General features: G+C 38.3%; 1 protein-coding gene across 1 annotated transcript; it reads left to right on the top strand.

Moving 5' to 3' along the window:
* The first annotated feature begins 7,267 nt into the window (after positions 1-7,267).
* LOC142091652 (olfactory receptor 2A12-like) lies at positions 7,268-16,236 on the top strand. Its single transcript, XM_075171049.1, has 2 exons — positions 7,268-8,179; positions 16,141-16,236. Exons 1-2 carry the CDS (start codon positions 7,268-7,270, stop codon positions 16,234-16,236), a joined length of 1,008 nt encoding a protein of 335 aa, XP_075027150.1.
* Positions 16,237-26,342: the final 10,106 nt, after the last annotated feature.

The raw sequence follows: 26,342 nt of genomic DNA, 5'->3' as shown, positions 1-26,342 counted from the left end.
TGTATGTAATGAGAAGAGGTTTGAGTACAGTACATATTGAGGGCTGACCAATGGGAAAGCCACTCTGCAGGGAAGGACCTTGGAGTCCTGGGCGACCATGAGCCAGCAATGCACCCTCACAGCAAAAAAAGCCAACATACGATATGTATACTATAATATAGAATAGAATAGAATAGAATAGAATAGAATAGAATAGAATAGAATAGAATAGAATAGAATAGAATAGAATAGAATAGAATATTTCAGTTGGAAGGGATCTAGTCCAACTGCCTGACCACTTCAGGGCTGACCAAAAGTTAAAGCATATTATTAAGGGCATTGTCCAAATGCCTCTCAAACACTGACAGGCTTGGGGCATCGACTACCTCTCTAGGAAGATTGTTCCAGTGTTTGACCACCCTGTCTGTAAAGAAATGTTTCCTACCGTCAAGTCTGAACCTCCCCTGATGCAGCTTTGAACCAGTCCCATACTGGATAGCGGGGAGAAGAGATCATTTCTATGAGGTGATTATCCTGCTCTATTTCGCGTTGGTGTGGCCTCACCTTGAGTACTGTGTGCAGTTTTGGGCCCCACAATTTAAGAAGGATGTGAAGGTCCTCGAATACATCCAGAGGAGGACAACAAAGCCGGTCAAAGGGCTGGAATGAATTTCCAATGAGGAATGGCTGAGGACTCTGGCTTTGTCTAGTTTAGAGAAAAGGAGGCTGAGGGGCAACCTCATTGCTCTCTACAGCTTCCTGACGAGGGGAAGTGGAGAGGGAGGTGCTGATCTCTCCTCCCTGCGATCCAGTGACAGGATGCGTGTTTTTTCTTGTCTCCGTTTGGCATGGCTGAACAACCCATGCAATTGTCACTGATGCCAGAACTTAATTTGCAGTTCTGTGCAAATGAGGGAGATTTTAAACCTCTCTGCAGAATCTCTTCTGGTCCTACAATATGCTCACAATTTTCACTGCCTAATTTGAATCTTCTGGAATAGAATTCAAGCTTGGGAATTCCTGTCTTACTGTGATTTCTTTTCTGTTTGCAAGTATCTTTTTCATATCCGAAGATTATTGATCATAACCAAGTATAGGAGGAGAGGAGAAGGATAATTTGATATATTCAGCAACAACTGTGTTTATTTTTAGGAGCAGAGAAAAAAATGCTACAATGTTCACTTATGCACACAACATGTATACTAATATAATATCTATATTTTATCGGATTTGAAGAGCGAATGAAACTCCTTAAGTAGTGGGGAAGAAGAGAACATCATAATTTTGCTCAGCATCCTAAGCAAGAAAATCAAGATTACCAGGAAAACCTCAGATTTATATCTAAACTAAAGGACAAATTTCTGGGGGGAAAAAAAATCTAATCAGACTAGCTACTTTTTATTTATTTATTTATTAAAAGCCAGTAATAGAATTTGCCTCCAATTCCATTAGCCATCTGCTGTGGGTTGACCCTGGCCAGCAGCTAAGCACCACATCGCTGCTTGCTTTCTCCCCGCAACCCGCAGCAGAATGGGCGAGAGAATAGAAGGAGCAAGAGCAAGAAAACTTGTGGGTCAAGATAAAGACAGTTTAATAAGGGAAGGAAAGAGGGAGGATAAAGAAAAAAGTACAACAACAACAACAAAAACACAAAATGTGGTGCAACAACAATCACTCACAATCTCTCACAAGTATACCAATGCCCAGCCAGTCTTTGAACAATGGGTACCTTCCCCTAAAAAACCCTCCCCTCTGTTTTTATTGCAGAGCATGCCATTGTATGGCATGGAATATCCTTTTGGTCAGATCAGATCAGATGTGCAGCTTGTGTACCCTCCCAACTTCTTCAGCATCCCCCAACCTATGAAGAAAATTAACTCCATCCTTGCCAGACCGAGTACATCATCTAAACTAGCTATTGCATTTTGAACTAATTACCCTAATCTTATTGCCTAGCCAATGAATGCCTTTATTTACTGCCTAGACAATGAAGAAAGACAGCTACTTTTAAATTGTGATTCATCTTAACTCACCAAATACCTATCTAAGAATGAAAAGAATCATTCTTTGGAGGTTTCTGTGTCTCCATATTCTCTTACTGCAAAGGAAAACTACAGCAACTTCCTCCAACTTATATTAACTCTTTTAAAAAGCTAAATCAAGGTGAGGCAATTCCCTTCCCTATGTGCCTGCTGCGCTCCTTTTGTTGTCAAATGAAAGCAACGGGCACTTTGAGGGAGCAGTTTTTGCTGTGTTTTATATGCTTATATTATAACAAGCTTAATCATTCAATATAGACATTTATTGTCATGTTAGGTGTTGAGGTACCAGAATCCAATACACGCTGACCAGGTTCTTTTAGATATTCCAGACAAGAAAGTTTTCATGTTTTAATACCAAATTTACTTATTCAAAGATACTTGACATTACATGGGATTTTGTTTTAAGGTTGATAAGAAATATACTGAAATCACAACACAAACACAATACAGCAATTGCAATATACAGTTGAATCACAATACATGATTCCCATTTACCGGTCTCTGTATGCTAACTGTCACAACACTGTGTCCCCAGACACTGGGAAGGAATACGTGGGTTGAAGCCAGCTCAAGCCCATTGCTCTTTTCAAAGTTCATTTTATTGGTTGTTCATTCTTCATACTGTAGGTTGGACTGAGCCATGTATATACTTCCCCCATGCTGGTCTGGCTGGCTTAGGAAGACATTTACATATTTTGATTAACTCAGGGAAGGGCATTTACATAACCAGTTGATCCACTCAACTAATGGAGACATTTAGCAGCTAAGGCGACCCCTCCATTCCCCTTAGTATTGAGTAAGTTCAGCTTTCTTTACAACAGCTGTGGTCACTTACTATATTCTTCACTGAGCTTCATGAGCATGTCACTGTGCCCAGCTCCTCCAAACCTTCTTCCATTATAGAGGGTTATTATTCAGTCACAGGAGGTTATCCTGCCAAGCCTCCAGTTGTAGGAGGCTGTAGCTACAGCTGTAGCTGTAGGTCTTCACGAAGTTCTACGTCACATCTGCCAGCCCTGTGTAGATATTTCAGAAACATCTGACATTCATGAGATGAATGGTCTCCATAAAAGCTCTGGATCTCCCTGTGGATATAGATGGCACTAAGGATCTATGATTAAACAGCTGCATGCTGTTTCCAATTTCTAATTGGAAAGTCTAAAGACTTTTGGCTCAGTTCACATACCCACATGTAAGTGCTTAGTGCCATTTAAGAAGTATTATGGGATCAAAAGCATAGCATGGCTTTTATAACATAGGATAAACTGGAGAACCTTATTCTGCTGGCAGCTATGTAAAATAAAGCAGGCCATCTCTAACAGCATCAGACAGAGATATTTAAGTAACTGATTCAAGTCCAAATAGTCAGTTTATCTTACACTAAAGTAGATCTGTACATCTTTTCAAATGAACTGCATATTGGAAATACTTTTCTCTCCTTGAAGGTAAGTAAAGTAAGTAAGTAAGTAAATATGAAACAGACATATCCATTCCAGATATCTACGTTTAGAAAGGTTAATCCTACCTAGCTTTTGTATGGCACAAACCGGAAACAGGATGTCTCAATTACACAAATGCAGTGTTTGTATTGGCCGACTTTCCTCATCCTTTTGAAGCTGTTCTGCTGAGTTTCCTGATCTTCACCATTTGAGTGTCAAAAATATCACCATTTGGAGATTTCTCTTAACACAAGTTTAGCTATCTGACATCATAGAAGTCTAACGTCATATAAGTTTCAGTAACACATTCAGTATCTTAGTGGCAACATATCTGATGTTAATATTTGTGTTATGATATGAACTGTTTACTTGCACTGCTGGCCATCTGTATTTACTCTGCTGAAGTTTTGACTTCAGCAGCTACCTAGAGTGAAGAACCTCAAGGATCATCAAGGAATTTATGACTCAGTGCAAATCCAGTCTGAGCTGATATAAAGCATACATATCATATGATACATAGGATACAAAACATATCCAAAAGAATTATTAGGGAGGACTTTTTTTAAGATCATACTGTGTGGAAGAACTCATACTTCAGTGATAAAGTGAAAGACCCTCATTTCCAACCATGAGAGAGTTCTGATTTGGACACCAAAGCTGATAGAGTATAAATGAATAATTAAACAATTCTGGGAGAGAGCAATTAACCTCTTGAGAGCAGATGTTTTTTCACACTCTGGAACCTTCAGTGTCTGTCCACTGTTTATAGCTGTTAAGCGATCACAGAATCATAGAATAAAGTTGGTTGAAAGGGTCCTTCAACGGTCATTTTTTCCAATCTCCTGTTCAGAGGAGGTTAGAGGAGTTTGCTCAAAGATTTGTCCAGTCATGTTTTGAACAAGACCAAGAATGAAGATCCCATCACCTCTCTGGGCAGTGTTCCAGTTTTTTTGACCCTTTTATTTAAAAAAAAAAAAAGGAAAAAAGCACTAAAGCACACACAGACACACAAAACTAAGCCCCTCGCCAGCCTTTTCTTTAACTGGAATTTCCCATTTTCCAACCTTTGTCCATTTCTTCTTTTCCTGTCACTGAGCACCTCTGAGAAGATTCTCTGCCTTCTCCACATCCTGCTATGAGGGAGCTGTACACAAAAGTAAGATGTTCCCTTAATCTTCCTTTCTTAAGGCTGAGCAAACAAATCACACACAGCCTACTACACCCAGTGCTCCAGCCCCCTAGCCATCTTGGTGGTCTTACCCTGCACTTGCTCACATATGTCAATGTCTTTCTTGTCCTGGGGAACCCCAGATGGGACACTACTGCAGATGGCTATAAGCAAGAAATTTTTTATGATAAGGGTAGTTAGACAGTGGAAGAGGTTTCCCAGAGAAGTTGTGGATGATCTTTAAAGGCCCCTTCCAACCCAAACCATTCTGTGATTCTATGGAAATTATGGCCTCTGTATTCAAGCATGATCTGGATGTCCTCAACTAATACAGCAATGCACATGTAGCTAAAACCTGAAACAGCAGCATGCAAGCCCAACTGAGATCTCAGGATATGTGATCTCCAGCAGTCTGTGCTATAAACTCACTTTGGAACCTTTTCTTTGTTCTGCCTGTGTTTTGTTATGTTTTGGCTGAGCTCTAGGGAACATGTCCCACAGGGTAAGAGAAAATACATAAGGAAGTTTCCTGCTTGTATCTTCAATCTTTTTAAGCTAGAGAAACTCATAATCAGATCCTCATAGCAACTTTACAGAGAAGATGTAGTTTTCTTTCTGTCCATGAATAAAGCATGAAAGCAATTCTTCAATAACTGTGGTTTTGCTTTCTGAGTATCACAGTGAATTAGGAAGAATGGAAAGTGGAAATACACTTACAGACGGAAAGTGACTGAGAACTCCTGTCCCGGAGCACCAAAGACAAGATATTTGGCCATAAAAGTCCAGCAAAAGCAGCACAGTATGTTATGGTTTCCTGATATCTTTATTTAATTGAATTAAATAATGTCATGTTAGTATATGTCTACACATGTTAATATGTATCTACAGAAGCTAATCTGTAGCTATACGTTTTAGAACTGGACATATGAAAAATACTTGAAACTCTTCAGAGAAGAATTTCCCAAGTAGGTAAAATCAGGCTTCCGTGAGTAGTAGCTTTTCCAGAGATTAAGAATGCAATCTTTGTACTATGAATTGGGATGACATAGTCCTGATATAGGCTGTCTAAAGTTACTTCTCTAATTCTGTATTGTTTTCTGTGGTCGGTGGATAGAAAATAGTAATCTCCAAATAAATTCTGTCCCATATTTTCTATCTTTCTGTAGATACTAGCTAAGACCATGATAAATATTTTTTCTTTCTTCCATATAAGAAATAGCAATACCTCTGTGAGTAATTTTTGAGAGTCTCCCAATGAATGGAAAATAGTGACAAATTTAGCTTATGAAAAATTCAAGCATTTGTAGAATTTCTCTTATATTATACAAGTGAAATTTGACTTTTCTATAAAATAACAAAAAATGTCATCCATGTAGTCAAGAAAGCATGTTGTTAGCTGAAAACTTTGTAAATGGAATTACGGGTGTACATAAGCTAAACCCATTTGTATTTGTAATTCTAGCTGATAAATAAACACAGGCAACCCAGGACATACTCCACTTAAGTTTAGGCACTTAATGAATGTGCTGAATCAAGGGATAAAATGCTATATCATTTTTTCTGTAATCACAGGGAAAAAAAGGAATTTCTGGTTTTGTATGTTAATCAGCCACCTTTAGTAAGAGCATTCTCTTGATCATGTAGAAGGCATGAAGTGGTTTTGATTCCCAAGTCAATAACATCTTGAGGTACATGTAAGATTCTTCATTTATGGGACCTGAATTTCAACTTCACTTTTTTCAGTCTAGGAAAACCCAAATCTGCAATGAATCTTAGGAGAGTTAAATGTTCAATAAGACAAGCCTATATTATTTCCCTATTTTCCACTTCTTCCACCTCCCCATTTAGGATGTCATTGAAATTACTGCATTTTTTAAAGCAAAAATCTGGATGTTGACCATTCATAATGTTTCTTTGACTACAACAGCATCTTTAACCTTTTTTTTTTCTGTAGCCTTGAACAGAAAATTGGAGTTTTAACTGTAAAAATACATTTCATGTCAGTTTTATTTTTCATTTTTTCTTGGAAATCTACCACTGAGTGAAAAAAAATTTTGACTAGCTCCAGTTTTCTGGAAATTATAGTTTATGATTATATTGGTTTTGCTTGGTAGAGTAAGAGTGATCCCAAAGAAAAATTACACACTGACTTCTGCTCATGTATAATCTTCACTGTACAGTCTAACATTCTCATCCAAAAGAGGACGGGCGGATAGCATTCTGGAAGTGCATTTGTGACTGCATTTTGTGTAATAGGTGGGGTGAGGACCACTAAATTGACTTGCTCAGTTGTAGACTGAGCCTAATGTTAGCTGAGATGAGTCACACTTCTCATTCCTGTACATAGTAGTGTCAAAGAAATAGTTCAGCTAGGAAGCAATTCCTCTGGTCCTTATGGTAAGATACATCACTCATACGAGCATATTCTTTCTGTTGAGTGTAAGTGAAGTCTGGACAATTAGTTCAGGTGCGGATTTCTACACTACACACTTCTATAATTAATAGGAATCCTATTATCTCTATGTTGTGTCCAAAATTATGTAGAAGAAAGAAAATTCTATGCATAGGACAACCATGGTTGTTTAATATCTTACCTATCTCTCTATCACAGGCTATTTATTTTGATCACTGGAGAGAGCATGGTTCCAAACAGAAACAACAGTCAAACACTGCTGACAGAATTCATCCTCTTAGGTCTGCCTGGTGATCCAAAGTTGCAGCGATTCGTTCTTGGCTTCTTCACCCTTATCTACATCATAACATTGCTAGGAAATTTACTTATCTTCTGTCTCATCCACCTGGATCCTCATCTGCATATTCCAATGTACTACTTCCTCGGGCATTTATCTCTCATAGATATATGTTACCCTTCCAGCACTTTTCTTCCATTGCTCGTTAGCTTTGTAGCTCAGAGAAGAACTATCTCATTAACTGGCTGTGCAGTTCAAATGTACATGTTTCTTGTGCTGGCAACTACTGAATGCATCCTCCTGGCAGTCATGGCCTACGACCGACATGTGGCCATATGTCTCCCACTCCATTACACAATGACCATGAGCAACAGGAAGTGTGTTGCATTAACTTCACTCTCATGGGCGAGTGGCCTGGTACTGCCAATCGCACACACTGTCCTGACGTGGAGGCTACCTTACTGTGGTCCCAGTGTGATCGATCACTTCTTCTGTGAGATGCCTGCTGTATTGCAGCTGGCATGTGCTGATACATATCTGATCAAGCTGGTCACTCAAGTGGGATGTCTCTTCACCCTCTTGATGCCTACCACTTTCATTATTTTCTCCTACATGGACATTTTGGTAGCAATTTTGAAGATAAGCTCTGCCAAGGGAAGAGAAAAGGCCTTCTCCACTTGCCTCTCACATTTGATGGTTGTAGTTCTGTTCTATGGAAGTGCCATCTACATGTACATGAAACCAAACTCTTTCCATTCCCCTCAGAAGGACAAAATCATCTCTATCTTATACAATATTCTTACCCCAATGTTAAATCCAATTATTTACAGCCTGAGGAACATGGAGATCAAGAAAGCATTGGTGAGGCTTATTAGAAGGGAAACATGGTCCTAGGTAACACAGAATATAGAGGTGTTTATGTATGGAACTCCCATTTAATCATAGAGGGTTGGATTCATAAGTGCATACATTTACAGTGTGGAAATGGCCATCTGAACTACTCATGCTGGACTGCCTTTACAGTTATTAGGGAAAACCAGCACAGTTAATATGCAATTCAACACACTAAATGAGATATCTGAAATAATTAAATAAACATTGCTCTGAAATTACCTATTGTTCTCCACTGACTGTTAAAGAAGTCTAGGATGACTATTTCATATGCAGTTGCCTAATTCACATATTTCTAAAAGTACTTACATTATTTTTTTCTCCTGAAATCCCATGTTTTAGTAATAATTGGAGTACTGTTACTAGGAAGTAAGTGCATGAATATCCTTCTATTTTTTTGCCTTAGCATAAGGTCTAAAAAAAGACTAAAGAAACAAAATATCCAAATGTAAGGTTCACTAGGAGATGGGAACTGAGTGCCATTCATTTTCTCTAACTTTAATTAAAAACCCCAGAGGCCTACATTTTCAAAGAAACTTCTTCATGGGGGTAGCATACATGACATACATGATGACATACATAACATACATAATTTAGGATTATTCTAAGAATTTAACAGTAAACAGGACTACAATCCCATGTCTGGAAGCTCTTCTGGGTGTTGCTTAATATTAAACTATAGCCATTTAATGTTGTCTTTTGATGTCTATCTTTGGATGCAATGTGTGACATTATGTAAATTACGACATTATGCTCCCTGCTTGCTATAGGGTTAGGTTAGTTGCATTGCACCTCAAAATTCTCATTAAAATCTAGGATTATCAAATTCCTAAGTGATATGAAGAGCCTATATGCCACTATTTATCTGTACTCTAGCTATTTTAGTTTTATAGAATTAAATGCTATAGACTAGTCCTGCAAGCTATAGAGTTTGAAACTTTTATTATTTTTAATGTTTCTGTTATGTATAGAATAGATACTATTAATTCAAAAGAAATGACCTAGTCAGACTAACAAGGTACTAAATAGAAACAAAAGACACTCATCCCCTAGAGGGTGTTGTCCATAATTTGCAGGGTTTTTTTTTTTATTGGATTTCTAAGAAATGGTCTGATGTGATTCCTCCTATTTTTTTTTCTTTTTACTCACTTTCTTAGTAATTTTTTATTACATTTTCCCATTTCAAGTGAATTTTATTGTCAACTAGAGTTCTTAATGGTATTGATTGCCTATGTTTCATAAAGAAGTCTGTTCTTCAGTCCAAGGAAGGGGCAATTAGAGCTCACATGTTTTCATGTTACATAACAGTAGTCAGTTGATACGGTTAATCAACTAAACAAGCCACGCTGATATTCCATTAAAAATGTCAGTTTCTTTCAAGCCAAGGAATAAAGAACATGCAATGATATTAAGAGTATTAGGAAAGTGGCACTGGAGTATAACTAAGAGACGAGGAGCACACGTCACGGTTTTGCCATGGAAATTGAGCAACAGCAATGATGGGCGATATGGAAGACACCATGATTATTTTAGTGGGTGTAGGTATCACAAAACTAAAGAAAATCCAGGATTGGTTTAGATACCTGAACACACTTATGCAGTGCTGCTTAAGGTGCCCAACATTAACTCATCTGGGCCCCAGCTGGTGCTTTAGAGTGCACGTCTTTCCTATGCCATAAGGACATCCCTGGATAGTCATCCTAAGAACATAAGAACACTAAAATGGCTCTAGACCTTTCATGGACCAACAGACTAAAGGTAGAGGAAATGAATATCATTCCCAGCTCCCAGTTTTTCTGTCTGTGCCAACTAGCATTCTATCAAATTATTTAAAAGCCAAATGTAGAGGTGAGAAACATTCTCAACATGCATTTTAGATAGAACTACTCAGTTTTGGAGATAACAAGAGTTTATTATTTCATATGCTATCATTACCATCCACTGGGTCTCAGTGCCTGGGAATATTTCCAAGTATATATAACTTATTAGTATATAAACTGGTCTATTTTCAAACTAAGCTTAAAAAAACCTCAAAAATTAATTTCAAATTCATGCTTCATATTACACAATCATTCTACTTTAGTAGAAATTATAAAGAATGACAAAACATAATATAATGAAGGGGGAATGTGTCAAGGAATAGATGGAATTCATAGAGAATACATGACAAAAATGTCTTGAGGTGATAGATAAAAGTACAATTCAGGAGCAAAGATTGTATTCTCATGAATCTAAAAACATAGTGTGCATTTTAGCTTATTTTGGCTTTGTTTTCATTTATGTCACTCATTTAGTATTCGTATCACAGTTAATGTTTCCTTCACAAAAAAAATAAAACAATAGAACAATAAAATCATTTCTATGTGGGACTACTATACACTTATGGAGGAAGAAACATAAACAATGACATCTAGGCCTTGCTTTAAAAGCTATAGAATCACTCACTTGAACTTATATATTAGGATGAGATGTACAATGCCTTACTACTACACTTATAGAGCATTTATTTATTTTTGGTGATTAGGAAGGGATTACAGATAGGTAGCTGATATAATACCTGGAATATGAAAAAAATATATTTAGGTTTAGTCTATCCACTTTGAAGATAATTAAAAGCATGAGAACTTTATGATAGTAAGAACATTTTGTTAAGATATATAGTTCTTAAAAGTGAATTTTAACACTAAGCTTTACAGTTTTTCAGCATAGATTTGGAATAGATTCCATTTAAAGTTAAGACAATTAATGTATGCATCTGAATATAGGAATCAATATATGAGCCAGGTTTCTAAACCCTGAAGAGTGTTTGAAGCGTAGATTCAGTTAATGCAGTCTGGGCTTAATTCACAGTCATCCATTAAGAGATATCTGAGAATATCCCAAAAATTCCACACATATGTGGCAAACACAATGCAGAATGTATGGAAGATCTGTGTTATTTTTTTGGGGAAAAAAAGACAGCTAGGCAGAGCACTCATATGGAACTAGATCCCTACTTAGGGGCATTTGAATCCTGCCCTCAGTGAAGCAATTCCATTACTCTAAAGCAAATACCTACTGGTTGGATAGCTAAGTAGTTCTCTAGACTCCACAGACTGTATTAAAAAGTTCCCCACTGAGTATAATGGAAGTACAGAAGTTTAGCAGACATGAAATCTCTTATATTTAGTTATCTAAATTTATCAACTGTAATCTTGAGTTAATCCCATTATTGGAGGGGACCACCAGGTTTAAAATGACAGATTTTGTGCCAAAAAATACCGATGGGTTTCACTATTCCAGAAAAAGAATATTGATACCCAATTCATAGAGTAAGATCTCAATAGTTATATGCTTTATACTTTTTCTTTTTCTTTAAATCTAGCCCGATATTGTTTCTTAACATATTTTGCAGTCCTCTAAATGCTGTGTGGAATTTCTCTTTTATTAAATACAAGTGCATTTTGCTTGCTTTTTTTACTCTGGGTGTGGGCTAATAGATTAATAGATTAAACAGATTTAAGATTTTTGTTTATATTCATTCTTCTCACCTACTCTACTAATTGTTAGAAGTATGTGCTGTGTATCTATAATATCTATTTTATACATATAAATATATATTTATATGAATAAAAAGAATAAAAAAGCAAAAGCAGGATCATAAGAATCATAAGATTCATCTGGGATGCTCCAGTGTATCTTCTATGGACTCAAACTGTTCCTATGGAAGAGCAAAGGTTTGTTGTAGGCTCTGTGTTATATCTTACAGACCTCACAGATCTGTCCATTATCCTAGGATGTGTGAGATATTAATAGAAGGTCTGCCTTCAGGCTATTGAGTCAAACCTGGAGAAGGAGGCCCCAAACCTTGCGCATGTGGTTTGTCTGCAACTCATGCCATTTTGGGCACATAAATATTAATCAATTGGGATGTGATCTGGCTCCAGATCCAGACACCTATTTGCAGGTGTGTACAAGCCTATTGGATGTCTGAATTCCCATCATAATAAAAAAGAACAAATCCAAAAAGTTAATGTAGTCTGGAGACTGAATCTACTGAAAAAGTCTAGCTGGCATCTACAGTCCACAGTGACAGCTTAGACACCTACTTCAATTGTAGACATTTGGATATTCTGATGCCTATATAAAGATATTTAGTGTCATTTTAGACTAAATAAAGATGTTTAGTGTCCAGGAGTATTACATCTGTCTCACAAATGCCATTCCAAAATGATATGAGCCTCTTACAGCTGTTGTACCTCCCCGTTGTATGTCAGAAATCTTATACCTAATCTATGTTAGGAATCGGTGCTAATAATCACTTGATAAATATTGAGACCATCTTTCAGAGAGTATACGTGGTAAGTCCAAGATGAAATCAATTGTTCCTGAAGAACAGAATTTCTAAATTTATCTTAGAATCTCTGTCTCTCCAACCTTTTATAACTACCACTAAGTCACTCCTACTTATCTTTGGCATAGTGAAAGTAAAGACGTGATTGTGTAAATCAACAATCCATGCCCTCCATTATAAAAAAATTAAACATCCTCTCAGTATAAGTCCTTCAGCTCATATGGTACATTATTTTCTGATTACATCAGCAGTGATATGAAATATGTCTCAAATATGCTTTTACATTTTAAATAGAGATGAGATTTGAAAAGATGATGAATTGAATCTCTTATTGCCAGCTCATTTTCTGTTTTAATTAATGCTGAAAAAATATTCTTCATTTTTCTGTTTTACTTAATATTTTTTGTACGAATTAAGATGTGAATAAAAACAAACATGTTAAGCTTCTGCAAAAAGGTACACCTTGTAATTCTTCTGTGGAATTGCAAGGTCTCAAGATAAAAATTCAGATGACATAGAATTAAGAACACTGTACAATTACGCTGTTTATATTTACAATTCTTTCCAGGAATGAAGGAATTAATTTAAGGAGTCATTCATGTCCTTACCTTTCCAATTACATTTAGGTTTTGAGGATTTAATATAAAGAATTTAATTGACAGTTACAGATCATTACAGTGGCTGTGTTCAATCAAATGGCCTCTTCTGAAAGAGTCATGTTGCAAAAATTATCAGACAAAAAATACAGTGGGTACATTTAAACCACCAGGGAATAACCTATCTGGTCAGAATTAGATATCTATAGCACATAGGTCTACATGTAAGAAAAGACCAAGGATGTTTCTTTAGGGTAAGATTAATTACAACCTAGAATTTTTTTGGTTAATAAAGGAGGTCCATACAGATTAGCTAAGATGCAGTAACCAGTATTGAAGTTATCTATATTTTACGAGATGAATCATTCTCTAAGACTTTACATCATTGCTGACATACAATGGGACTAGCATACTTGGCTAGGATACTTTTTTTTTATTTTGGCTGTTTTCTATTTCTTTTTTTTCATTTGAATGAAGAAATTCATTTCTTGGTAGGGTCAAAAAGAAGATTCGGCTTTTCTAACTGCTGAATAGAGAAGAAGCAAGGAAAATTAGCTTAGATCTCAATAAACATGGTATTTACAGGATTAGATGAAAGAAAGCCCTCTTAGCCTTGCTCCTTTGTTATTTTTTCTCTCCTGACTTCAGATAATTTCATCATAAAATCTCAAGGTTAACTGCTGCTAGCTTTGAAATTGCTCCAGAAAATACAATGAATTACATTAGGCCCAGACCATCAAGAACAGAATAGCTGAGGCTGGAAGGGACAGCTAGAATGCCATAGTTTAACACTCTCTGCTCAGAGCAGGGCCACCTAGAGCTGCTCAAAGTCTTTTCCAGTTGACTTTTGAATACCTCCAAGGATGGGGACTTCACAGCCTCTCTAGGAAAGCCATTCCAGCATTTTACTACCCTAACACTAAAAAAGGGGTTTTTTTTCTTATTTTTTAAGTGGAATTTCCAGTATTTCAATTGGTGCCCTTTGCCACTGAGAAATCTGTCTATAATTACAAATATCAGGCCCTTGGATGGACTGGAGGGCTACAGAAGAATCTTTGTAAAGTGACCCAAGGCTATGGATGTAGAACTGCAAGTTCTGGTTCTCAAGGGAAACTTTAACAGCCACAAATACTTCATCACTTCTAAGATATTTTGGGTTTTTTTAAAACTTTAGTACAACAATATAAATTTTGCCCTTCATAAGCAATCTTCATAAGATATTTACTGAACAAAGGCTGCAGAACACCAGATACATGTCTTGAAAAAGGGCCACAAATTCATCAAAAGCTTGAATAGTAAAAGTGTGTCCTTCAAAAGAAAGAAGCTGCTGGTGAAGGAAGCTGGTGGGTTTATCAGTCCAATTCTAAGTTTTGCTTTTCTGTTCATCTCAGGGCTTTTGGTAAAGCAGTGACAGAATATGTGGAAAAAAAGGATCTATCTGATGCCTGCAAATCAGCTGGAGCAGCTATGGGAGCAGCTATGAGAGCTGTTTGGTGTTTTGGCGAGGCAACTAATGTGCATTCTCTTTAAATATATGGAAGACGGCTCCTTTTTTCTTGCTATTACAAATGGTGTTAATTTGGCTTCTCTAATTCATTTGTGGATTTCTGTATTTGGGGTGGAATTAATCTACCTTCACTGGACATATTTGAACAGGACTCCAAGTTCAATTTATAGTAGGAATCCACTACTTAAGAAAACACCACCTAGGTGTATTTTAGATGTTTTAGAATTCCCTTACTATCTTCTGATTGTCACTGCAGAAGGGTTTGGGTTTCCCATAGATCCTGAGTCATATCTGAGAAATGCCTTTGATTACTTAAGGCATATGAGATGAAATTGAAAAATCATTCTTAGGCTAGTGAATCTCACCTCTATAGTCTCCAAATTGGTAGTTTCAGAAAATGGCTCATCTTCTGAAAGAGATACCTATGATATGTAGGAAAAATTTCTTTCTGGAGGAAGCTATTTGCCTCCCTTCCCAAGGAAATATTAAATTTATTATCACAGACTTAGATGAGTGACCTTTATATACTTAAATTAGGGCATGTAAATCCTACCTTTCTAGTCATGGAGTGCAAAGCTCTCTAGTTAATAGAGTCAAGTATGTCCTAATAACACCATCATAACAATCTGTAGTAGAAATATTAAAGGCGAAAACCATATATGAAAGTAACGAGATATTTTGATCCAAATTCTACACATCATAGATTGTTCATCTATAAAAAATTAAGCCTAGACTTGCTCTAAAATGTTTAAAACAATGGCTTTGAAATTAAACAAGATCTCTGGGGCAGGAATGCAATTTTGCACAATTTTTTGTCAATAACAATCTCAGAACTCATAATTGGTAATCAGTAATTTCCTGGACTCTTTATTATAACTTGAATTATGTTCTCACCTTTCCCCAAAGAAATTTACTAAACATTTTCAAGAAATTAAGGCAAACTGATGAAAACTTGTTCTTCTCAGTTCTTTCAGTAAAATCAGGCTCCTGAACATTACTCTCTTGTTCAAAAAGTCAGAAACATGAAAGCATGATTTTAAAGTTTCTGGCAAATAGCAAGGAAAAAGAAAAAAAAAAGTTTATTTATTTAAGAATTTCTTAAGTATCTGAAAGAAGTTTCCTTTCAAAATCCTAACATAACTCTGCTAACACTGTCTCTTATGGTTGAAAATCTCCACTTTTCTCCCTCTTCCCTCCCCAAAAGCTGAAGTGTTCTTGGGAATTATTTGGAAATTATTTTTACTGAACAAGAATTTACAGTGAAAAATATCACTAAAACCACCTGAAACAATGGAAAAATTGTATTTCATTTCCACACAAAACTAATATTCCTCCATCTTTTTCTCAGGGCTCCTTTCACCCTCTCATTCCTCAAACTATAGATAATGGGATTCAATAAATGAGTCACCATAGTGTAAGAAAGTGAGGGCAACTTATCAACAGATACAGAGTAACTGGATTTTGGCCACAAATACATGGAGCTTCTGTACCATAGAAAAGAGTCACAACTAAAAGGTATGAGGAACAAGTGGAAAATGCTTTCTGTTGGCTTTCAGCTGATGACATCTTAAGAATTGTGGAAATGATGTGAATATATGAATAAATTATCAGTAAGAAGGGACCTACAATAGCAAAGACAGCCACCACAATGACTTGAATTTCACTTGGGGAAGTGTTACCACAAAGCAGCTCCAAGAGGGGTTGAATCTCACAGAAGAAGTGGTTGATGGCAAGACCACAGAACAGTAAGCTGAATGTTATGATGCAGTGTACTAATCCTACAGCAGTCCTGCAAATGTAAGTTCCAACAACCAAGCTTTTGCAGACTCTACTGTTCATAATGATAATAATGCAAGGGGTAGCATATTGCCACATGACGGTCAAATGACATGGCAGTCAAGAGGAAACATTCTGCAATTCCAAAGAAGAGGAAGAAAAACATTTGCATTGGAAATACCTATTGTTCCCACCATTAGATTCTTAAGAATCTTTGGGACAATGACTGACAAATAGCAGATATCCAAACAGGACAGCTGCGTGAGCAAGAAATACATGGGGGTGTGAAGGGTGTTATCACCATTTATTATCAGAGCAATTACTGTGTTAGCCATCAAGGTGAGTATATAAAGAGAGAATAAGACTACAAAGGATGCAAGTGAGAGACTTCAGAAAAACCCATGAGTCTGAATTCACTCACTTCACTGAGGTTCACAGGAATCATCCCTCTTTGGTACCTAGCAGAACTATTCTCTCTTCATTTTAGGGCTTAGTAGTTGATGAGGTTGTAAACAGTCAGGCAAATTGACAATCAAAATACAATTGACTGACTGAATAGGCAAATGGATGAGTAGAATTTAGAAATTATCCAGATTTTGAAAAAATCTTCTGAACAGATTATAAAAGTTTCTAAAGAAAATCAGGCAGTCTTATGCATATAATTTCGTCTCCTTTTTTCGCTGATTTTTCTTCTTTCATAGCATTGCCTTTGAAGTTTGCACATTTACTACTCTCTTCAAACTCTCAGCTACAGTTTTCACCCTGTAGAACAAGAAAAAAAAATGTTTATAGTAGATATCTTTTTATGGACTAATCACTTCAAGTTCCAACAGCATCAGTACATCAGCAGCAGCATTTGAATATTACAAAGATAATTTCTCTGTTATCTAAGTGATCTGCTCCAGGGGATGATTGCTGTTCCCGAGGTCAATTGGTCCAAAGTATCTTGTTACTATATTCATGGCTAGGCTACATATCATGAGAAGGGTTAAAGGGCCGTTAAAGACAGACTTTGCATGCATAAGGATTTACTTGTGGGATCCACAGCTGATGGCAGTCATGTATTCTGAAGTTACCTTGTGGGGAGGGTGGTGGAACAAGAGGAAGAAAGAGAGACTAAATGATGGGGGTCTCCAGAAAAGCATTCTGCTCCAAGCACTCCTTCCGGTGAAGCAAGAGTGATGGTTTTCCCCAGCACTATATACTGTCCACTGAGACTCGCTAGTGCTAATTGGAGCAATAAGGGATAGTTTTTACTCACAGTTTGGTTGCTAAGCATGGTGTATGTATGTTAGTTGGACTCACAGACACTCCTTCTGGTCTCTCCAGTTTTATATAACTTGGAGTACACTTCTGTACAAACCCAGATGTCCTGGGTTTAGAGAATAGAGAGAGCTGGAATAGAGAGAGCTGTCTTTGGCTTTGAAGTAATTACTATTACTTCATAATACACCCGAATTAATGAGACAGTTGTCGCATAGGCTTATCATATTTATTCTTTCTCATCAAAATTTGAAGGGGAAGCTCTAGGGGGAGGGATTCAGTCCACATTCATTTGGGGATATAAATCCTGCTGAGATAGGGATGGAAGGCTGGGCCAAAAACACAGAGTGAAAACTAGTGAGATCCCATTCATACTGCCAAAAAGAACAGTTCTTGAACTAATAGAAATACTAAATTGTTCCAGCTTCAGTGTCAGAAAGAAAGATCCCGGAAGCAATCTAGTTACACGTGTTGTAGACCAGCAGAAATCAGGATGCAGTTGCTATTGCTGCTTTGCCCATGTTAAAATTTAGAACTAATTTCAAACCCATCACATGGTGAAAAATCATTTGCCACAAGCAACAGTAAAAAAAGTATTTTGTAGTTCAGTAGCTCTTGAAGATCAGTGAAGAAGGAAAAGGCTGATTTAAGTAGCTTATCTTACAGGACTTTGATATGTGAATATCAAATAGCTATGCTCTTAGTATCTCTTATCAACAAGAAATCTGTACCATGGTTATCTCTGCTATAAGTCTCATGCTTTTGACAGTCCTCAGAAGCATGACTTTGGACCAAAATTACGTAACTGAGTTGGAATTTATTTCCAACTTACATCCAATTTATTTCCAGGAATGTGACTGACCTAACATGCACCTGAATGACTTTCATACATCTGTGATATAAAACCCTGCCACTGAATGTCCTTAAATGTTCCCTGGAAAAATTGTAGAAAATTTTTAAATTATGACTTTCATGAGACTAAGAATTTCACTTCATCACGTATTTCCAGGGCTACAGACATATCACAGTATAAGTTTCCTAATTCTCTAGCTTTTGAATACCAGATTAAAGATAACCAAAAGAATAACTTCAGTAAATTCATTCCTCTGAGCTTCCTTGAGCTTCCCACTTATTATTGCTGGGGGAACAAACCTACTTTTTAACTGCTGAAGATAGGTATTATGAGTACCACCTCTACCCATGATCCTTTCTACAGGTTTCTTAATATTCTCAGAACTAAGAAATGGTGCTTTTAAAACTTCTTTTGAAGACTGGATTCATTCACCTTCCTTCAGATATCTAAAATGGAGACACCTGTTTTTTGAGGTATTTGTCTAGATTCTTTTTATGCTCAATGGTGAGGTCTTCTACAGGGTGCTTAAGATCATCCTCGGGTAGATGACACTAATCATGTTTTAAATTGGACTGTTTCTCCCCTTTGACTATAAAGGGAGGCTAAAGCAATTGGCCCAGATACATATCTTTTTACTGGAGATACCTAAGTTAACACCAGATTATTCCTATCCTATTTTGTGGCACAGTTGATTTGGTCACAATATTTTCCACTTTATTGTTACGACTGTCTTTTTGGGAACAAGAGGAGCTGGGGGAAAGTAGCAGAACATCAAAATCATTATTTGCATTTTCTCATCAAGAAGTCAGGGGCTCTTTGGAAAGCATATCAGAGACAATTGCATAGTTTCAATCAGGTAGATCCGCCCTGCAAATGTAGTTTGTGGACCCTCAATTTTGGCAAGTCCTCTAGACATAGCTGCCCTATGTTTCAGATCAAAATCATCTTTAGGCCCGGGTTTTAACTACAGAGCAGTGGCAGAGCCATAGAATAAAGTCACTACACTCAGGTGGGAGGAACAGGTAGAGAAGGCCTAGATTTTTCTTGTGAAAGACAACATCTTCCAAACCACCCTGATGATTCTAGGGTAATGATCAATAAAAAGAGATGACTGCAATTGTCAGGATGATGATTGTACTGGCTCTGGCTGGGATGGAGTTAATTTTCTTCACAGCAGATCCTGTGGTTCTGTGTTTTGGATTTGTGACTAAAACAGTCTTGATAACACACTGCCATTTTACCTGTTGCTGAACAATGCTCAATTATGATTAATTTCATGAGATCCACAGAAAGGCAAAGAAAACACATCTATCTTACTTGGACTGGGATGATAATCACCCATGGTCTGGCTACCAATTTAGTGCAGAGCTCTCTGTTCTTGATCAGTTTGTACTGCAGTGGGACAGAGATGGCCATGTGAAGATCATAGGTCAGGGTAGCCAGAAGGACACATCCTGCAGTACCAAGCAAAACCATGATATTTATCCGGACCGGACAACCAATGAAAGAGATACTTTTGTCTTCCATTAGGAAGCTGAACAACATCTTTAGCAAGGGACCTGACATGTAACAGATCTCCAGTAAGGAAAAGTTCCTGAAAAAAGAAATATATATCAGTGCAATAGGGAAGAGTCTTTCATTGTCATGAGGGCACAATGATCATGATGTTCCCCACAATGATCATGATGAAGAGGACCACAAACAGCAAACCTTTGCAGGTTTGAATGATCAGTAAATCCCAACAGAATAAACACAAATTCCGCAGTGTGATTCCTTTCAACATCTGTGAAGAAAAGAGAAAGGGAAAAAAAAAAGTACTCCTTTAGGTTACTTAAAGCAATTCTTCTGTTCCTTTATTATTATTTGTGGTCATGAAGGATGGCATACAGCTCCCCTAATCCTGCAGCAATCGACCTGAAAGTCGTAGTAGACAGCAAATTGAACTTGAGTCAGCAGGGTGCTTTTGCAGCAAAGGCGGCCAACTGCAACCTGGGTTGTATTAGAAGGAGTGTAGCCAGAAGAGTGAGAGAAATGATTCTTCCCCTCCATTTGGTACTTGTAAGACCCCATCTGCAGTACTGTGTCCAGTGCTTTCCAGGACAAGAAAGACATATGGCAGTGAGTACAGGAAGGGCCACCAGGATAGTTAGTGGGCTGAAGCACAGAATGTATGCCAAGATGCTGAAATAACTATGTTTGTTCATTTTTTTAAGATAAGACAGCTCAGGGAAGGTGTTATTGCTGTCTTCTGCTACCTACTAGGAGGGTATAGAGAAGACAGAAACAGACTCTTCTGTGGGGTGCACAGGGATAGGACAAGAGGCAACACACACAGTTGGTACCTTAATAGGTTCCTTTCAACTTAAATTATTCTTTCTATGAAGAAAACAAAGAAAAAATCCTTTGCATCTGACATGCCTGAAGGACCCTGTTGGATGAATATGGGAAAAGTGGTGTGATTTCTCACATAATTTTTGAGATTCATTTTCTGTACACAGAAAAAAAAACCCACAACAAACACACAAACCAAACCAAACCAAACCAAGGAATGCAGAGAATATGATTATTTAAAGTAGTCTGTTCAGCATTTTCACTCTGACCCAGCAGTTAAACATTAAACATCACTAAGACATTTTTGACATATCCATGTATGTCTATATCAATATATTTATCAGTGAGATGATAGAACATTTTTACTAAGAAATTTGTTTGAAACAGAGCCTGAATTCACCCTTTAATCAAACCACATTAATCTTGCCTACAAGTCAATGCAGTACATACAAAAATATATACAGTTCATGTATGATCTTATCTATATTGAAGTAACTGGTATGTTCTAGACTAAGTCCGTGCTATTTCAGTTTGACTCTGCCTTTGCAGACTGTACACTCGAGACATAACTGATTTAAGAAATTATAACACCACTGTTTAAGCAACGTAATGCTAAAAAACTAATAAATCATATTATCAATATCCTAACTAATAAACATATCATTTTAAATTTAAAATTATATGCTTTTGCACACTATTACACACTACTATAAAGATACTGATAGCCACTCTTAGAGGTTATGAATCATGCATGATTGCTATTGAATTACAATTCCTTCCCCAAACAACTTAATATTAGGGTTCAAGCCCATACTTCCTTTCCCCATCCTTCCCCAAAAAACCTTTTGTATGTTGGCATGATGGAAACTCCAGCGGGTTATCCAAGGGTGTTCCTTCACGCATCCAAGTGGGCTTTGAGCCACAAATCAGCTCCATTACTGTCCATAGGTGTTGGCACTCCTACCTTTGAAAGATCCTTGCTTCTTTGGGCTTTACCCAATTTTATGTCTTATTCACTGTTTCTTCTATTTCTCAACACACTTTTCATCACCCTTGTACTTCCCTCTTTTCACCAGAACTCCTCCCAACAACCAGTGACACCGACCTACAAGAAGGGCCAGAAGGAGCATCTGGGGAACTGCAGGCCTGTCAGTCTGACCTCGGTGCTGGGGAAGGTTATGGAGCATATCATCCTGAGTGCCATCACACTGCATGTACAGGACAACCAGGTGATCAGGCCCAGTCAGCATGGGTTTATGAAAGGCAGGTCCTGCTTGCCTAATCTGATCTCCTTCTATGACAAGGTGATCCACTCAGTGGATGAGGGAAAGGTTGTGGATGTTGTGTACCTGGACTTCACTAAAGCCTTTGACACCATTTCCCACAGCACTCTCCAGGAGAAACTGGCTGATCATGGCGTGGACGGGCAAACTCTTTGCTCAGTTAAAAAACTGGCTGGATGGCCAAGCCCAAAGAGTTGTCATGAATGGAACTAAATCCAGTTGGCGGCCAGTCACAAGTGGTGTTCCCCAGGGTTCAGTATTGGGGCCAGTTCTGTGTAATATCTTTATTAATGATCTGGATGAGGGGATCAAGTGCATCCTCAGTAAATTTGCAGACAACACCAAGTTGGGTGGAGGTGTTGATCTGCTTGAGGGTAGGAGGGCTCTACAGAGGGATCTGGACAGGCTGGATCGATGGGCTGAGGCCAATTGTATGAGATTCAACAAGGCTGAGTGGTGGATCCTGCACTTGAGTCACAATGAGAGAAGGGATTAAGGAATTTTAGTAGTTGAATGATTAATAGTAGTTAGAAGATTGAATCAGTAGGTAAGGGCTTGATACTTTGTTCCTCACAAGGCCGGCTCAGCCTGATAAGGCCGACTTAGCTATGGTGTAAATTAACTGAGGCGCCTCACAAGGACAGCTCCTGATAAAGAGTAAAAACTTGTCTCAAGAAGCCAGCTAAAACTGACCCTGCGGTATGGACAAAAGTAAGAAGACAACTGAGCCTGCGCAAGAACAAAAGGTTACTAGCGGTGACGAAGAGGAACTATCAGCCTTCATCCCCACGACCCCCGACGACCACCACTAGGAGGCAATGCGCAAGCACAGATGGGAGGGGTCTATGGAAATGACTTCTTGGAACTCATTTTAATACAAAGCGGGACAGGTCATGCATATGTATAGGCGTATTACAAAACTCTATGAATATGTAATATTTTACTGTATATATTTATGGTGAGTGCCACATTGAGGCGCGCACAATTTTGGTGGGACTACCCCCCCGTGCCGCCCCGCGCTGAATAAACATACCTACTTTACAATCTCATAGATTGCGGAGTCCAGTTTCCGCAAGTCAACAACAACCCCATGCAACGCTATAGGCTTGGGGAGGAGTGGCTGGAAAGATGCCTGGCGGAAAAGGACCTGGGGGTGTTGGTCAACAGCTGGCTGAATACGAGCCAGCAGTGTGCCCAGGTGGCTAAGAAGGCCAATAGCACCCTGGCTTGTATCAGAAATAGTCCTGGCCAGCAGGAGTAGGGAAGTGATCGTGCCCCTGTACTCGCACTGGTGAGGCCGCACCTCAAATACTGTGTTCAGTTTTGGGCCTCTCACTACAAGAAAGACATTGAGGCACTGGAGCACATCCGAAGAAGAGCAATGAAGCTGGTGAAGGGTATAGAGAACAAGTTCTATGAGGAGCAGCTGAGGGAACTGGGGTTGTTTAGCCTGGAGAAAAGGAGGCTGAAGGGAGACCTTCTCGCTCTCTACAAGTACCAGAAAGGGGGTTGTAACGAGGTGTGTGTCGGTCTCTTTTCCCAATTAACAAGTGATAGGACAAGAGGAAATGGCCTCAAATTGTGCTAGGGGAGGTTTAGATTGGATATTAGGAAAAATTTCTTCACTGAAAGGGTTATCAAGCAATGGAAGAGGCTGCTCAGGAAAGTGGTTGAGTCACCATCTCTGGAGGTATTTAAAAGACACGTAGGTGTGGTGCCTAGGGACATGGTTTAGTGGTGAACTTGGCAGTGTTAGGTTTACAGCTGGACTGGATGCTCTTAAGGGTCTTTTCCAACCTAAATGATTCTATGATTCTAATTACCTTTCCTTCATTGATTTCTGTTCTGCTTACATCTGCACCACATCTGGTATTTCTGATATTGTTCCTTAGGCAATCTTCGTCTTACGTGATGTCATGGTTTAACCCCAGCCAGCAACTAAGTACCACACAGCTGCTCACTCACTCCCCCTCAGCAGCATGGGGGGAAGAGAATTGGAAGGGTAAAAGTGAGAAAACTCATGGGTTAAGGTGCAAACAGTTTAATAATTTAAATATTATAATAATAATAATAATAGTAATAGTAATAGTAGTAATAATAATAATAAATTGTAATGAAAATGAAAATAAGAAGGAGAGAGAAATAAAACCCAAGAAAGACAAGTGATGCAAATGAAAACAATTGCTCACAACCAACTGACCGATGCCCAGCCAGTCGTTGAGCAGCAGCTCCCCTTGCCAACCTTCCCCCTAATTTTATTGCTGAGCATGATATCATACGGTATGGAATATCCCTTTGGTCGGTTGGGGTCAGCTATCCCGGCTGAGTCTTCTCCCAACTTCTTGTGCACCCCAGCCTGCTCGCTAGTGGGGTGGTGTGAGGAGCAGAAAAGGCCTTGACTCTGTGTAAGCACTGCTCAGCAATAGCTAGAACATCGGTGTGTTATCAACACCGTTTCCAGCACAAATCCAAAACATAGCCCCATACTAGCTACTGTGAAGAAAATTAACTCTATCCCAGCCAAAACCAGCACACATGATTTCATTGATATGTTTACAAGTGCACCTAAAAACTCCCCATACAGTTTTCTTGTTCATATTGATAACATATTGTTTACCTCATACAGTCTCTAAGACAAATCATTCTACTTTGGCTTTAATTCCTCTACCTAGTTACAATAAAGCATAAGCCAGTTATCTTATATGCAGTCTGCATACCACAGCAACACAGTAACATGTTTTCCACACACTGTTTCCATGCTCAAAATTATCTTTGCCACTGAATAGTTTTAATCACTCTTGTTATTTCCTGCAGAGGCCTTGCTAGGAGGCCCAGTGCTCCAGCAGGACATCTTGCTCACAGGTTGTTGATATCCATGATCAATGGAGAGGGACTGAAAGCTTAGTATGTCCATTGCTCCCCCCCTTAAAATCAGTTTCCAAGGTTAACTTTCCCTGGGGGAGCCCTGTTCTTCTGACTGAGTATAAAGAGGATCTAGACCACTTACATAGCTTTAACACCATGCCATAGGGTAGGATGTTAAAGTGAGATGTAACTCCCCCAGGGAAGGAGAGTCAAAAGAAAAAGACAGCTAACAAGTTGAGGAACAGGCAGGCCAAAGGTGGGATATATTTCACTTAATTTTAGATAATTCATTATCTTAAAAGTCTACATCTGAGGTAATAATTCTTCTGCTTGACCCAGCTGCTGACTCATAGGCGCTTAGTGCCAGCTGAGATGTCCTAGAGCATTCAAAACCTTAGTAATAGGGCAGGCAGAGAAGACCTAGAATACATGGGACACCCACAACCTTAGTGAATAGCAGCTGGAAGACAATTAGGATAGTCCACAGTGTATAAAATTACATTAGAAGCCACTGTTTAGATATCTGAACTGAGAAACTAGGGACAACTGGGTACTTTTTAGGATATAGCTCAGCTGGACCATTTTGTCTGTCTACCTTAGGCTAAAATAAATGCTGACCTAAAAATGGGCATTCTAGGGCTAGAAAGATAGAGGGTAAGCAATGGGATGGAAACTACTGAGCACAGAAACTGAAGGAATCACTCACCATCTGTCAATCAGGTGTAAAAATTGTTTCTGCTTCCAGAAATGCTGTAAAAAAAGATACAGTTATTCAGGACACCTTCCAGATATACAGGATATTGGCAGCAGCTGAGGTTATACCAGCACTGTCTTGGGCGGCAATGCTCAAATTAGGGTTCTCAGAGTGCATTTTACCTCACTGAAACTTACCTATGCATAGGCAGGTCTCCTTGCAATCTATTTGTCTAAGAGTCCTTTATAGCCACATTACAATACATTCAGTGGACTGCTCTGGAAGGCGGTTCAGCTGGCTAAGAGTAATTGTCTACCCAGGAAGAACTTAATTGCTTTCTAGATTGTGACCAGATTTCTGCCAACTAGCTCGTCTTCTAGAAGCACAGTCAGAGCTCTTATTAGATGCCCTGAATTTGTGAGATAAATCCTGCCCTACGTGAGAAGGCACCATAAGCAACGTGCCTGCCTGGTCTCTACATGTCTGTCCAGAAAAGTGCCTGCTCCCCTACTACCTATGCAGATGATCTGTATAATATCTACCAGATTTTGTGGCTGCCTTGGTTACTCTAAGTCATCCAAAATAGCACTGGATGCTTATGTTTGGGCAGAACTATTTAGAAGCTCTGCTAA

The sequence above is a fragment of the Calonectris borealis genome, chromosome 22 (assembly GCF_964195595.1).
Source record: "Calonectris borealis chromosome 22, bCalBor7.hap1.2, whole genome shotgun sequence".
Taxonomy (NCBI): Eukaryota; Metazoa; Chordata; class Aves; order Procellariiformes; family Procellariidae; genus Calonectris; species Calonectris borealis.
The sequence above is the reverse complement of the archived record's forward strand: the minus strand, read 5'-3'. Positions and strand labels throughout refer to the sequence as shown.